Genomic DNA, 15,242 nt, shown 5'->3' on the forward strand with positions numbered 1-15,242 from the left:
CTGTGCCGTGGGAGTGGGAAAACAGATTCCTGAAGGTTACGTCTAAAGTGGTGTAAGAGTAAGCCAAGTGAAGAAGTACCACATCTGATGGAGGAACAGGTATGGCAGTCTCAGAACCAAGACAAGCCTTCCCACAAACGTCGCCTTTATGATTTTTGTCAAATCTAGATACCACCAGGCAGTTAATATTTTTCTTAAATATCACATTCATTTTTTCAGACAGGCTTGTTTCATCCATATCTGGAGGAATGTGTGAGAAATCTGGAGTATAATGTGTTGCTTATGTTTTTTCTAGTACATAGTAAAACATGTACTAAATGGCTATCCATTTACTATTTAAAATCACCTGATGTACCGTCGGTCATATAGTACTGTAACGCAATCTATAACAAACTAAAGTAATGGAACTCTATGCAATCAATATATCCCTTCTTCGCTTCCTTTTCTTAAAGAAGCAATAGGAGATACAAATTTCCACTTTAGATGCCACTCTTTATGCTTTCAGTAAAGTTAGAATATTTTTAAATGGTCCCTAATAACGTAAAATAATTTTCAAAACAATTGACAAGTCTGAGTTAATTTTGTAGTGACTTTAGGCGAAGGGGCACAAGCTTTAGACCCAATCCCCATCTATCCTCAGGTCATGAAGGAGCGAGTTTCCCACAGCTTTCATTTGAAATTCATTCTCTTGGTTATTTAAAAAACAACAGACTATACATAAACAAGCCAAATATACAAAGGGATTTTTTTTTAAGATTTTATTTATTTATTTGACAGAGAAGTAGGCAGAGCAGCAGGCAGAGGGAGAGGGAGAAACAGGCTTCCCGCTGAGCAGGAAGCCCCGTGCGAGGCTCGGGGCTCGATTCCAGGACCCTGGGATCATGACCTGAGCTGAAGGCAGCCGCTTCACCGACTGAGCCGCCCAGGAGCCCCAAACCACCTCTTCCCCCCCACCCCTTTTTTAAAGTAAACTTGGGCCGGCTTCTGCAGCGCGAAGAAAACACGTACTGAAGTGACGGCTCAAAGACTTTCTCAGAGAGAGAAAAGGAGTCACGCACGTTTTACACAGGGAGAAAGAGGTGGGAACAGCGCGGGGACCAGTCGCGCCGAACGCCCAGTCCGCCCCTCTCGGGCCGGCCTCTCGGAACCGCCACCAGAGGTCTCCCGGGCCGCGGGTCGGAAGTCAGCTTCCCTCCTACTTCCCTCCCACCTCGTCCTTGTAGCGGCTCCGCCCCGCTGCGCCGTCGGCGCCAAAATCAAACCCGCCTGGGCCCGCCCCGCCCCGCCCCTCGCCTCCCGCTCTGGCCCGGCCACCGGAAGACTCGCCGCCCGAGCCATGGTAAGAGCTGAGGCCGCGCTCCCGGGTCCCGCGCCTCCCCAGTCTCCGGGCCGCAAGGCCCTTACGCAGCTTGGGGCCTCGGCTGCCTTGGGGTGCTTGGGTCCTCTGTTGGGGCCGCCGGGCCGACATAGCTGGGGCCCGGGGTCCGCGACCCCTGGGCCTCTCCGCCCCTACCCCCGGTGCTGCCCTCGGAGCACACCCGAGAGCGTTCGCGAACGTGCCCCGGTGTGCCTCGCAAACTTAGCGACCAGTCAGAGCACGAGTCGCTTCAGAACCCGAGCCTCGGGCTCCCGGGGTTTGGCCGCCCAAGCTGCAGCCTCCTAGGAAGAACCGGGAAGGGTGTGAGCGGGACGGACCGAAGCCTTGGATCTTAATGGCTTTTGTGTTTTGACAATTGAGGGTTGCCATGTATTGTAGTTCTTAGAGCACGTTTCTGAATGGCTCACGATTTCAGCAGTAACCTAGCGAGTCTTTTATGCCAGTAAGATTTCTTTGAAGATCGCTGCTTTTTCCCTAAAGTTCAGGGGTCGATGCCCTTTTATGCTTCTGATTGCTAGTTGTTTGGCCCCTTTATTAGAGAAGCAATGAATTCGCCTTCCTTGCATACCATGATAGGTTAAGTCCTGGTAAGATTCCAGATAGACCTTTTATCTTGGTGAATTTAATGTCTTACACCACATCAAATCATTTTCATAAACCTTGAGTTTGGTGTCATTTTTTTTTCTACTTCTGTTGGCAGAGAATCAACATCTAATTAAATGGATCTAAGATTTTAATATCTTAATTTAGTTAAGTGGTCGTTATTTTGATGGGCGCGATCTAGGTTGTACGGTATTTATTTGAAGATACTTGCCCAGATGCTATTACAACTGATAAGGGTTTCTTTGTGGTTAAACTAACAACGCAGCCACCTGGGCATAAAGTGGTCTCAGAAACTGCAGGACCACAGTTAAATCCGTTGCCAGTGCTGCGTGATTGCATGTTTCTCATAGTTACTAATACAACGGACAGAACTATACAGCACAAATGCATTAACTTTACCCTATTATCTAATCTACCTTTACATTTGAATCACCTTCTAATACTAAATGGTAATATGCTGTTAACTATTTTCAGATGATTACCTCTGATAATGAAGAAACATGAAATAAATTAGAATAAAATTTTGAGATACATCCTATTTTTTATGTATGCTGAAGAAGTTTAGTGTTACCTTGATCAGAGACAAGACAAACCTTTGTTCTCTTTCCTAATTGTGAGTTAATAGCTGTTTGTTTTGATTTGGTTAGGCTTCGTGAATAAACAGTTATTATAAATCCAGGCATATTTTTGGAATCAGAGAAATGCAATGTACTCTCTCAGTTTTGAGGGCAACAGATATTGTCTATTTTAATTTCTCTAAATTTTATTGTAATTGGGAAAGGGGCTGATTTGAGTAATTCTGTAACTCCTATAGGAGGTTTCTTAAATGTATGGTTTTTTAAGTGGTTTGAAATACAGGTTTCCAGGGCAACTGGGTGACTCAGTGGTTTAAAGCTTCTGCCTTTGGCTCAGATCATGATCCTGGGATCCTGGGATCAAGCCCCACATCGGGCTCTTTGCTCCGCAGGGGGCCTACTTCCTCCTGTCTCTCTGCCTGCCTCTCTGCCTTATGATCTCTGTCAAATAAATAAATAATATCTTTAAAAAAAAATACAGGTTTCCCCCACTCTTTGAAACTAGCATTCCTATGAAGCCTTTCGTAATCTGAAATGGCATGAGGTGAGGAAGCAATTATTAATTTATATGGAAAAAATTTTTGAGCATTCCTAGACCCCAAAGAATAACTTCTTGGGCTTAAAAAAATTAATTTTTTTCCTCTCAGGCTTTTGGGATACCTTAGGACAGAACTTGCTAACAGGGGCACAAAATAAATTGAGATACAGCCTAGATTCTCACCGACACAGTTCAAAGCTGTGGTGGCTTATGCTTGAGGTGCTGAATGTAGTTGCCAGGGAAGGAACATGGTGGGCCCTTCGCAAAACAAACGCTCAACACTATTTTCCTATATTCGCTTTTTGCCTTTTTTTCATACCAGTGAAAATACTCTTATGATTTCTTTTGATTAGTGAAAACAGATACTAATGTAGGTCTTCTGAAAGGTGGGGATAGCTGTATGTTGGTCAGCCCAAAGATTTGTTGTCCTCAGGTCAGTTCTTGAGTCCCCTGACTTACTAATTTGAAAGCATCTCTAACTTACTTTGTCAGCACATTTTCTTTAATATTAAGTATTAAATGAGCCCCTGTTGAATATTGGAGAAATTTCTAAATATGAATTAGCATGGCATCCTTTTTACATTAGTTATTTTAATTCTGGCCATGATGCTGTCCTACTGTGGTTAATTATAAAAACTATTTCCAGTCATGAAAGACACTAACAAATTAGCCTGAAAACAATGTAAATGAATGTTACAGCTCATCCATATTTCTTGAGTAACTATTGTAGCTACTGAACTGAGTGATAAGAGCTTTTGCAAAAGTGTTTGCTTCCGGGACTCTACACTGTCTCATGGTCTGTGTCTTGGTGGAGATTCTTGTGGAGTCTGTGAGTCTCTCCGGGGAGCAGTTTAACAATACCAAAATATCTGGAGCTTTTCCTAAAGCTTTGGATCTGTCTTCCACTGATGCAGCCACAGACTAAAGCCCTAAAGGGATCCTCACCCTGACTTGCCTCTAGATTCTGGGGTGAGAAGAGCAGTATTCTCAATCCCAACGCCAGGTAAAGTACCTGAAGAGGCTCTTAAAAAATTGCAGGCCTAGGGACGCCTGGGTGGCTCAGTTGGTTGGACAACTGCCTTCGGCTCAGGTCATGATCCCGGAGTCCTGGGATCAAGTCCCTCATCGGGCTCCCAGCTCTGTGCGGAGTCTGCTTCTCCCTCTGACCTTCTCCTTGCTCATGCTCTCTCTCACTGTCTCTCTCTCAAATAAATAAAAATAAAATCTAAAAAATAACAAAAAAATAAAAATAAAAGAAAAGAAAAAATTGCAGGCCCAGGCCTGGTCTCAGAGATTCTCTTCAATTCATATAGCATGTGCCTTGGCATCAGTACTTTTTAAAAGTTCCTGAGATGATTCTATTGGCAGTTTGAAACCCACTAGACTAGGGAAATGAGCCAAAAGAGCCTTCTTAACCAATTTCATACTTGGTTATTCTGATATTGCTGAGGCCAGTGCGAAGGGGTACTAATTAAAGCAGGATTGAATGCTGGCTCTCGACTCTTGATTTAGTGAATAGGTCTATATGATTTTTTAGAGATTGCTTACTTGCGATTTCTGTGATTTATCTCTCCAAGAAAGGCACCAATTAGTTATCACAGAATTTTTTGTTATTAATTTACCCTGTATTGTATTTATGTGAGTGCAGTGGGTGTTATGGGATTTGGGAGATGGAACAGTCTCAAACTTTATGGTTGGGGCTTTAGATACATGGCCTTGAAGTCAAGGGCTGGCCTTTGTGTCTGCTCTAATCTAGCACTAAGCTCTAGGAAAGCATGGGTAGTGTGTGTTCTGAAGAAACTTACAGTCGGCTGAGTCGGTTGAGAAAGAGAAGTATACTAATTGACTTGATGAAGGTGTGTTCTGGGAACACATGGAATGACACTCAGACTGTCCTATGAGCTCACGGAAGCTCTGTAGAATAGTTGAACTACTAAACTCTGTAGAATAGTTGAACTAAGCCTTGGGAGACTTTTTGGAATTTTAAATAGGCAAAAGGAATGAGTGTTTTAGAACAGTTTTCTCTCTCTTTTTTTTAAAGATTTTATTTATTTATTTGACAGATAGAGATCACAAGTAGGCAGAGAGGCAGGCAGAGAGAAAGGAGGAAGCAGGCTCCCTGCTGAGCAGAGAACCTGATGCAGGGCTCGATCCTAGGACCCTGGGATCATGACCTGAGACGAAGGCAGAGGCTTTAACCCACTGAGACACCCAAGTGCCCCAGAACAGTTTTTTTAAAACACAAAGTTGGGAAAGAGCATGCTGGGAGTAGAGAATTACAAGTACAGATCTTCATCGGGATGCCTGGGTGGCTCAATCAGTTAAGCTTCTGCCTTCAGCTCAGATCATGATCCTAGGGTCCTGGGATTGAGCCCCACATCGGTCTCCTTGCTTAGTGAGGACCTGCTTCTTCCTCTGCCTGCCACTCCCTCTGCTTGTGGTCTCTCTCTCTCTCTCTCTGGCAAGTAAATACATAAAATCTTAAAAAAAAAAAAAAAAAAAGTACAGCTCTTCCTCAGCCTACAATGGAATTACATGGTGATAAACCCATTGTAAGTAAAAAATATCATTAAATCAAAAATGCATTTAATACACCTAATGTATGGAACATCATAGCCTGCCTTAACCATGCTCAGAACACTTAGACATTAACCTATATCTGGGCAAAAACATCTAAGACAAAGCCTGTTCTATAATAAAGTATTGAATATCTCATGTGACTTGTTGAAAACTGTACTGAAAAGCAGAATGGTTGTGTGGGTATGGAATGGCTATAAGTGTATGGGTTGTTTACATTATGGTCCTATGGCTACCCAGCATCATGATAGTACCATACCACCTACTGCTAGCTGGGAAAAAGGTTCGAATTCAAAATTCGAAGTATGGTTTCTACTGAATGTGTGTCAATTTCACACCATCACAAAGTTGAAAAAGTCAGATGATGGCAAGTCAGGGACTGTCTAGTTTTTGTATTACAGCTCAAGTTGCTTAACTCTCCATGTTATGGTAAAATATGAGGTGGAGAGTGGTATTGGGTAGATTGGGGTCGGGTGGGAAAGGGCCTCGTGTATCACTGCAGAGTGATTGGCTACTTCCATATGGTTCGGAGCCACTGAAGGCTTTTAAGCAAGGGAGAGGCTTGGTTAGATTTGCTTCTTGGCCCGGTGGAATTTGAACTTAGAGGGTGAGACAAAGTGTGGCCAGAGGACTTACCTACCAGTATGTTGCTGGAGGCAGAACCCGTAATAAAGGCCTGAACTGAGGTTAGAGTTGTAGGGATGGAGCAGACAGGCTGGATTTGAGAAATATTTCACCACTAAACTTGGCAGAACTTGGTGACTGGTCTAATATGGAGTAAGAGGGATGAAGGAACCTGGGATGAGCGCCAGGCCTCTGGCTTGGCTAACAAGGTGATATCTAACTGAGTTCAGGATCTAGAACGGCAGGTTTGGGGAGTAGATATAGGAGAAGAAGAGTTCAGTTTAAACCCTCAGAGTTTGAAGTCTGTCCAGCGGGCAGGTAGACACTTGAGATTGAAGCTCAGGAGCATACTTCAGAGGCTGATGTAAAGATTTGAGGATTCAGCCTAAATGTTAGTTGAAACTGTAAAGGCAGAAGAGATTAAAGAAAAGGTGTGAGGAGATGAGGGGGATCAGTAGAGAACACTGGAGGGTTTTTTTTTTTTTACCCATACAACTCATCAAGGAATGCCAGATAATTTTATTGCTGTGAAAATGAATTAGTGGAGGTACCTGGGTGTCTCAGTGGGTTAGAGCCTCTGCCTTTGGCTCAGATCATGATCCCAGGGTCCTGGGATCGAGCCATGAATCGGGATTTCTGCTCCGCAGGGAGCCTGCTTCCCTTCCTCTCTTTCTCTCTGCCTGCCTCTCTGCCTACTTGTGATCTCTGTCTGTAAAGTAAATAAAACCTTTAAAAAAAATGAGTTAGTGGTTTTGTAGGTTGTATAAGTAGAATAAAGACTCATGTACCCTGGTATGTATTCAGAATGGCAATTTCAAATCCCTTTCCCCATCTATTTTAGGCTTTTCATTTTCTGATGGAGTATTTGGTTGGACAGGCTCAGTCTTTGTTTTTTATGTCTGCTTTATTAGGTGGTGTAAAGTGTTTCTAAGTTCTTACTAAACAGTTTATGTTGCCTCCTAACCTTCTGTGATTTTTGAGAAAGATGCAGGTCACTTAAACATTAGTGTGGAATTCTCCATTAGAGATGAGATTTCTCTTTTTTGTTATTTTCTGTGAATCTTCACCTTGAGAGAATTTGGCTTTTATTTTTTTTTTAAGGTTTTATTTATTTACTTGACAGACAGAGATTACAAGTAGGCAGAGAGGCAGGGTGGGGGGAGGTGGGGGGGGCGGAAGCAGGCTCCCTGTTGAGCAGAGAGCCCGATGTGGGGATCCCAGAACCCTGGGATCATGTCCTGAGCTGAAGGCAGAGGCTTTAACCCACTGAGCCACCCAGGTGCCCCAGAATTTGGCTTTTTAAAAAAATTTGTATTTCACCTTTGTGTATATATCCTGAATACAATATATAGTAAAATTCATTATCAACAGATTTTAGTTATGTGTTAACTATCTTAATTTTAACTTGGCTACACTGTAGTTATAGAATAATAGTAAACTGCAGTAGGCTTCCATTTTCTACTTGGATAGGTTTTTCCATTCTCCATCCTACGCTCCACAATGCTACTAAAATGTCATCTTACTAAAATGTAGCTGTAATCTTGTCACTCTCCTGCTTTTGAGGTTGCTCAATAGCTTCTCACCATCTAGAATAACATACGTTCCCTTGGGCTGGACAGTCAGCATCCCATGATCTGGCCCCAGACAACTTTTCTCCCCTTCCCTACCACTCCTTCTCTAGGCACCACACAGCAGTCATCCCTGAGTTCTTGTCTTTCTGGAACATTCCACGTACTTCCATAACATCGTGCCTATGTGTGTGGTCTGCCCAGGACACCTTCTCCACATTTCTCAACTTGCCAAAATCCTTTTCATCTCCAGCCTTTCTAGAGAGCCTTCAGCCTTCCCCAGGGTAGAATTCATTCTGTCCTTGTAGAAATTTGTGCAATGATCTTTCCATCATTTATTAGTTATGTCTTTTTTCTCCGTGAGGTTGTAAGTCTTTTTTGAAGGTAAATACAGTGACATATCATTGGATCATTTGATAAATATTGAGTTTCTGTAAACTGCCAGACTGTACCTTAACTACAGTTCTTTTTGTTTGTTTGTTTAAAGATTTTATTTATTTACTTGACAGAGAGAGACACAGTGAGAGAGGAAGAAGCAGGCTCCCCACCAAGCAGGAAGCCTGATGCAGGGCTTGATCCCAGGACCCTGGGATCACAACCCGAACCAAAGACAGATGCTTAACAACTAAGCCACCCATGCTCTATTTCTTTTTTTTTTTTTTTTAAGATTTTATTTATTTATTTGACACAAAGAAGTCACAAATAGGCAGAGAGGCAGGCAGAGAGAGAGGAGGAAGGAGGCTTCCTGCCAGGCAGAGAGCCTAATGTGGAGCTCCATCCCAGGACTCTGGGATCATGTCCTGAGTCGAAGGAAGAGGCTTTAACCCACAGAGCCACCCAGGCGCCCCCCAGGCTCTATTTCAACCACAGTTCTTCTTACTACACAGGCAGCACTAATCACAAGTCTTGGCATGTAGTAGTTATAATGAGTCTTTAGAGTTATCAAACCCATGGCAGACAAGACCATAACATTTCAGATCAAGTTGTTTTAAAATGCAGTCTTTTTTTTTTTTTAAATGCAGTGTTTACTTTTTTACTTTTATGCTTTAGTCGAAGAAAAAAGGACTAAGTGCGGAGGAGAAGAGAGCCCGCATGATGGAAATATTTTTTGAGACGGTGAGTTGTTTTCTATAAGATTTTTAGTATTTTATGTAATTTTTTCCTTAAGTGTATGTCAGTGTTAAACTGTGCCTTTTTCATTAAATATCAATGCTGATCAATTTCCTGTGGAATGGATAAAATTCTGCAAACATTTTTTGTTTCTGTGAAGCTGTGGAGGAAGGAAGAACCCTACCCCAATGTTCACTTCTGTCCAGAATGATCTTTCTGAAGCGTATATTTGATTGTGTCCCCTTTCTGCCTGGAAATGATAATAGTTGACATCTACTGATTGCTTCCTAGGTGCCAGTCATTGTTCTGACCACTTGGTGTATGTTATCTGATTCCTTCTTTCTTAACTCTATGATCTTCATTCTACAGATGAGGACCTCTGAGACACACCCAACTGCATGGGATCTCAAAAATTAAAAGCGTTAGTACTAGGATTCAAATCCTGGGAGGACCATCTGATTTTTAGAGGCAGTGCTAAATGCTGCCTCTTTACATTGATAAATCTGTCTGTAGTGTAATATATATATATCATGGTACATAGGCTCCCTTAATTTATTCCAGATATTTGTGCCTGCCACTAAGAGGAAATAGGTTTGAAGTTTTAGGTCCTAAGTGGCAAAGTCAGGATTCAAACCCAGGCACCTGTCTCTGGAGGCTATTTTCTTTACCATGTTGCTTTATGTTGCTTTTTTTTTTTTTTTTTCCTTTCTTCCAGGTTCAAGTCTAAATCTTTGGCTTACAAATAACACTAACTTCAACTTCCTGTGTCTTAGCATAATACTTGACTATAACTTCAAAGTCTAGTCTGGCCCCAACCTATGGCTGCTTTCATTATATACAGGTGTAAAGATGTTGGGGAAAATGGCAAAGTAGAATATGAAGTTAATAAGATAATTAGTGATAATACTTGACATTTTCATTTTGATAATGCAGATCAGTAGAACAAGCAAAACATTCTGGGGAGTTTTGTTTTAAAAACCACCCTTTAAGTGTAATCTTACTAATGTTAACTGCCTGGAATGACTTACCAAAAGTCATTGGCAATTCAGAACAGAGTATCATATTAATAATGATGATTATTAATTAAATAATTATTTAATTATTTTAATTATTAATTATTAATTAAATGATTAATTAAGAGGTGCCTGGTGGCTCAATCAGTTATATGTCTCTGACTCTTGATTTCGGCCCAGATCATGATCTCAGGGTCGTGAGATCAAGCCCAACATTGCTCTGCACTCAGTTCCAAGTCTGCTTTAGATCCTCTCCCTCTCCCTTTGCCCCTCCCCCTGCTCACACACATTCTCTCTCTAAAATAAATAAATGGAATCTTTAAAAAAAGGAATAATGATTAGAAAGATAAATTGATGAAGTTTACATGTGATGATTATGACTATTCTATTGAGTCTGAATATTTTTCCTATGATCTCAGCAAGAAGAGTAGACTTAATTCTTGTTAGGCAGTGGAAAGCTGGGAAGAGTGGTGGGGGGAATGATTTTGTCCTTTATGATGTTGTTAATTTTCTTAAGTATCAAAATTGGCTGTTTCAGATTGAAAATTTTCAACCCTGATATCAATTAATAACGTGATACTGATGAGTATTAACAGCTTCCAGAAGTTCACTAGTCACTGAGTTTTTATGTAAAGCTAAAAATTGATACTGGTTTCAGTTCATTTATTCTTATATATTCATTCGTGTGTGTGTGTGTTTGAAGTTGCTAATGTAATAGAAAAACTGAAGAATGGCATGAGAACAATATAACTAAATGAGAAAGCACTTGCACCTGAAATCTATCTTACTGAATGAATAGCTTTGTGAGCTTAACCAAGAACTTGACCTATGTCTCAGCTTCCTTGTTTATTAAAGAGGATGGTAATAATTGTACCCAGCTCACAGTTTTGGTGTGAGGGTTAAATAAGATAACCCATGTAAATCATCACAATTGTCCAGGTCTTAAGTACTTAATTAAACATTATCTAGCTCTAAAACTATGTGCCTTCCATGGTATCTTACACATGCTTTTATTTATTTACATATATAAGTTTTATAAATTAAAAAATGTGTATGTATGTATGTGTGAATACACACACACACACACACACATATATATATATAAAGAGCTAGAGCCCTTTCTGTTCATCTCTCCTTTATTACCTCTGTTTAATACTGTGGAGAACTAATATTTCCTTAAGACCGTTTTCTCTGTTCACTTAAGGGACCACATTTTAGTTCTGAGGTTAATACTCTGTAAGCCCACTTATTTACATGGTAACCCCACAGGGGCAGCCAGTATGTTCAGAGCTCTTCCTTGAGGACCACATATAGGCAGATATCTCAGTGAGTTCATGTTCTTTTTTCAGGAAATCTAAATGTTTGCAGATAGATTTGATTGATTTTTAAAAATGCATTAGAGGCCAGAAGGCAGTAATTTATTGCATGTTTTCCGAGATCCTGAAGTATTTTCTTTTTTTTTTTTTTTTTTTTTTTTTAAAGATTTTATTTATTTATTTGACAGAGAGAAATCACAAGTAGATGGAGAGGCAGGCAGAGAGAGAGAAGCAGGCTTCCTGCTGAGCAGAGAGCCCGATGCGGGCCTCGATCCCAGGACCCTGAGATCATGACCTGAGCCGAAGGCAGCGGCTTAACCCACTGAGCCACCCAGGCGCCCCTGAAGTATTTTCTTTAAATGGTTTATTTATAGATGTGCAAAAATTGTTTTCACACTGTAAGAGCAGTGACAATGTTTTTCTTAGTTTACTAAATCTTAAGTGTAGTGAGATGAAGTTACTTCTTCCCATATTTTATTATGAAAGACAAAAGAATTTTACAGTTAATTCCTGGATGCCCAACACCTAGATTCTACCATTAACATTTTACTCTACTGACTTTACCACATATATATTCATCTGTCCTCTCCTTTATTCATTGGTATGATCATTTTTGAGGGGGAGGAAAGGGAATACAATTTAAAAGAATTCCTTATACATGCTGGGTACCTGTCTTTTGTCAGGTATGTTTCATGAATATTGCCTTCTGGTCAGTATTTGTCCTCAGTTTCTTAACATGCCCTTGCATGTGTGGAACTTTACATTTTTATGAAGTCTATTTTCTATCCTATTGAAGTTACCTTTTCAAGTTTATTTTAAAAGAAATAGATCCTACATTTCCATTTAAAGCAATCACAATAATTCTGTTATAATTACTGAATACTTGAATCTTTTCAAATATTTCACTTATGTTATTTAAGCTCTTTTCACCACTTCAGTCAAGTACAAGAATAAAGGAGTGTTCGGGATGCCTGGGTGGCTCGTTCACTTAAGTATCTGCCTTCAGCTCAGGTCATGATCCTGGAGTCCTGGGCTCTAGCCCCGTATTGGGCTCCCTGTTCAGCGGGGAATCTACTTCTCCCTATAGGAAGAGTGCTACTCTGCCTGTTTGTGGGTACTCTCTCTCTCTCTGACAAATAAATAAAATCTTAAAAAAAAAAAAGAATAAAGGAGTGTTCTACATAGATTTTTTCCAACTACAAGTAAGATTAAATAGTCTACATGTTTATCTTCCTATAATTTTTTTTTAAGATTTTGTTTATTTATTTGACAGAGATAGCGCATAAAAGCAGGAAGAGCAGCAGGCAGATAGAGAGAGATGCATGCGTCCCGCTGAGCAACAGCCCAATGTGGGGCTCTATCCCAGGACCCTGGGATCATGACCTGAGGCCACTGAGCCACCCAGACGCCTCTCTTCCCATAATGTTTTGCTTTGCATGTGGTGCATGTGCCACCTGTATAGGTGAATCATTGATAGGCATCCATGAATTGTATAATTTTCCTGTTGTTTAGGTATAGCTCTTCCATGAAACCTTAAATGGAAACAAATCTTGACAGTTGTCTGTTTTGTTTTTATTTAGAACTGTTAAGTCTGTGGCGTATGATATATGCTAAGCAAATCACTGTGTCTTAAAGTGTCAGAGAAGATGATTATCTCATGTTAAAGAATTCATTATAAAGTAATTTTTATATTTCAGTAGGAAGATGTTCTTAGCATTCTGCTCTCCAGTGACTTTAAAGAATTGTATGTTCTTGCAAAATCTGTCCCTTTTAAGTTTTGTTGGAGCTATCAAACAGGATAATTGCAGTTTCTTCTAACCCTAAAATGCTTGATTTCTGTTACACTGTTCATTATCAGACATAGCTTTTATAGTACCATGTTTTATTAATATATGATGGTAAATATAAATATATGGTAGAAGATAAATACATGTTTTTCATCTCTTTTTTAACTTTTTTAAACAGAAAGATGTATTTCAATTAAAAGACATGGAGAAGATTGCTCCCAAAGAGAAAGGCATTAGTGAGTATCAAAGACATGCTGAGACATTTTGGGAAATATTGGTCATCTCTTCTGCAATGGTCTTTCCTTTATGAAACATAAATTTCTAGGGATGAAGACTGTAAAAACACTTCCATGATGTCCTTGGGCCATGGCCATGATTCTCATGTATGAAGTGTCTGCTTTAGAAAAATTTAAATGGAGTATGCATGTATACTTATGCATACACACATGCACACACACATGCATACACAGATGCACACATTTATTTATATGCAGAATTTACTTCAAACGAAGTAAAAAACTATTCGTGTACGTTCTGGTATTTCTTAAATGTGACTTCATATTTTTACGTGGTGTATTAGTTTTCTGTTGGTGTTTAACAAATTATCCCAACTTGGTGGCTTAACACAATAGAATGTATTCTCTCATAATTCTGGAGGCCGGAAGTCTAAAATCAAGGTGTTGGTAGAGTTGGTTCCTTCTGGAGATTCTGAAGGAGAATCTATTTCATGCTTTTCTCCTAGCTTCTGGTGGCTGTCAGTAGTGCTTGGCATAATAGACACATCATTCTAATCTCTGCCTCTGTTTTCACATAAACTTCCCCCTTTATTTTCTCCTTTTCTGTCTCTTATAAGGACATACGTCATTGGATTTGGGACCTACCCTAAATCTAGGATGATTTCATCCTATGATCCTTAATTGTACCCTTGCTCCAAGTAAGGTCACATTCACAGGTTTTGGGAGTTATCCTTTGAAGGGTCACTGTTAAACCCACTATGTATGATATATTTATTTTTTAAACCTTGTTTTCCTTGTATAAACTATACATGTTTATTTTAACAAACTTGAAAATTATAAAGTATATAATCGAAGTAAAATTTCTGGGATCACCTCTATTAACATTTTGGTGTATTTTGATTTCTTATTCTTGGGTTCTCTCTGTCTGTGTATGCATTTATCTGTCTTTTTTTTTCCCAGAGAGAATCATGCTGCAAATACAGCTTTGTGTTTATATCATCTACATTTCCATATGTCATTTGCTTTTTTAAAAAAGATTTACAACATCTGCATCTCTAATATTTCATTCTGTGACCACCTACTGTACCATAATTTGTTTAGCCTGTTACTATTATTGAGCACCTAGATGGTTCCCAAATTTTGCTGCTAAAATTAATGTGTAACATGCTATCTATAATTTTTTTTCTTAAAGAGCAGTTTTAAGTTCACAGCAAAATTAAGAGGAAGGTACAGAGAGGTCCCATATGCTTCCTGCTCCCCCTCCTCACATGCATAGCTTCTCCTGTTGTCAGCATCACTCATCAGTGTTACACTGCAGTTGACACATTATAATCACCCAGAGTCTATGGTTTACATTGGAATTCACTTTTGCTGTCATACATTCTGTGGTTCTGGATAAGTGTTTAATGACACAGATCGATCATTATGGTATCATGCGGAGTATTTTTACTGCCCTAAAAACCCTCTTTGCTCCATCTATTCATCCCTTTCCCTCCTCACCCCTAATTTTTTTTCCACATCTCCTATTACTTCATTAGGAAATGTTCCTAGAAATTGAATAGAAAATAGAGACTTGGGTCACCTGGGTGGCTCAGTCATTAAGCATCTGACTCTGGATCCCAGCTCAGGTCTTGATCTCAGGGTCATGAGTTCATGTCTCACACTTTGGAAAAAAAAAGAAAGAAAGAAATTAGGGCCTTGTGTAGTTTTAGGCATTTAATACATACTCTCAAAGTGCCTTTAGGGAAGGTTATACCAAATTATATTGACGTTCATTTCTCAGAACTGTTGTTTTCATTTTTAGAATTCTTTTTTTTTTAATTTTTTATTTTTTATAAACATATATTTTTATCCCCAGGGGTACAGGTCTGTGAATCGCCAGGTTTACACACTTCACAGCACTTACCGAAGCACATA

At 39.9% G+C, this 15,242-nt stretch overlaps 1 protein-coding gene across 2 annotated transcripts in view; it reads left to right on the plus strand.

Moving 5' to 3' along the window:
- The first annotated feature begins 1,294 nt into the window (after nt 1–1,294).
- The window catches only part of MND1 (meiotic nuclear divisions 1), a 91,859-nt gene continuing 77,911 nt past the window's right edge, over nt 1,295–15,242 (plus strand). For both annotated transcript variants that reach the window (XM_044224635.1, XM_044224633.1), the window contains exons 1-3: nt 1,295–1,339; nt 8,914–8,979; nt 13,268–13,325. In XM_044224635.1, the coding sequence (XP_044080570.1) occupies nt 1,337–1,339; nt 8,914–8,979; nt 13,268–13,325 (127 nt within the window). In that variant the 5' untranslated portion in view covers nt 1,295–1,336. The remainder of the gene's footprint in view (nt 1,340–8,913; nt 8,980–13,267; nt 13,326–15,242) is intronic.

This window comes from Neovison vison, chromosome 11, assembly GCF_020171115.1.
Source record: "Neovison vison isolate M4711 chromosome 11, ASM_NN_V1, whole genome shotgun sequence".
Classification (NCBI taxonomy): Eukaryota; Metazoa; Chordata; class Mammalia; order Carnivora; family Mustelidae; genus Neogale; species Neogale vison.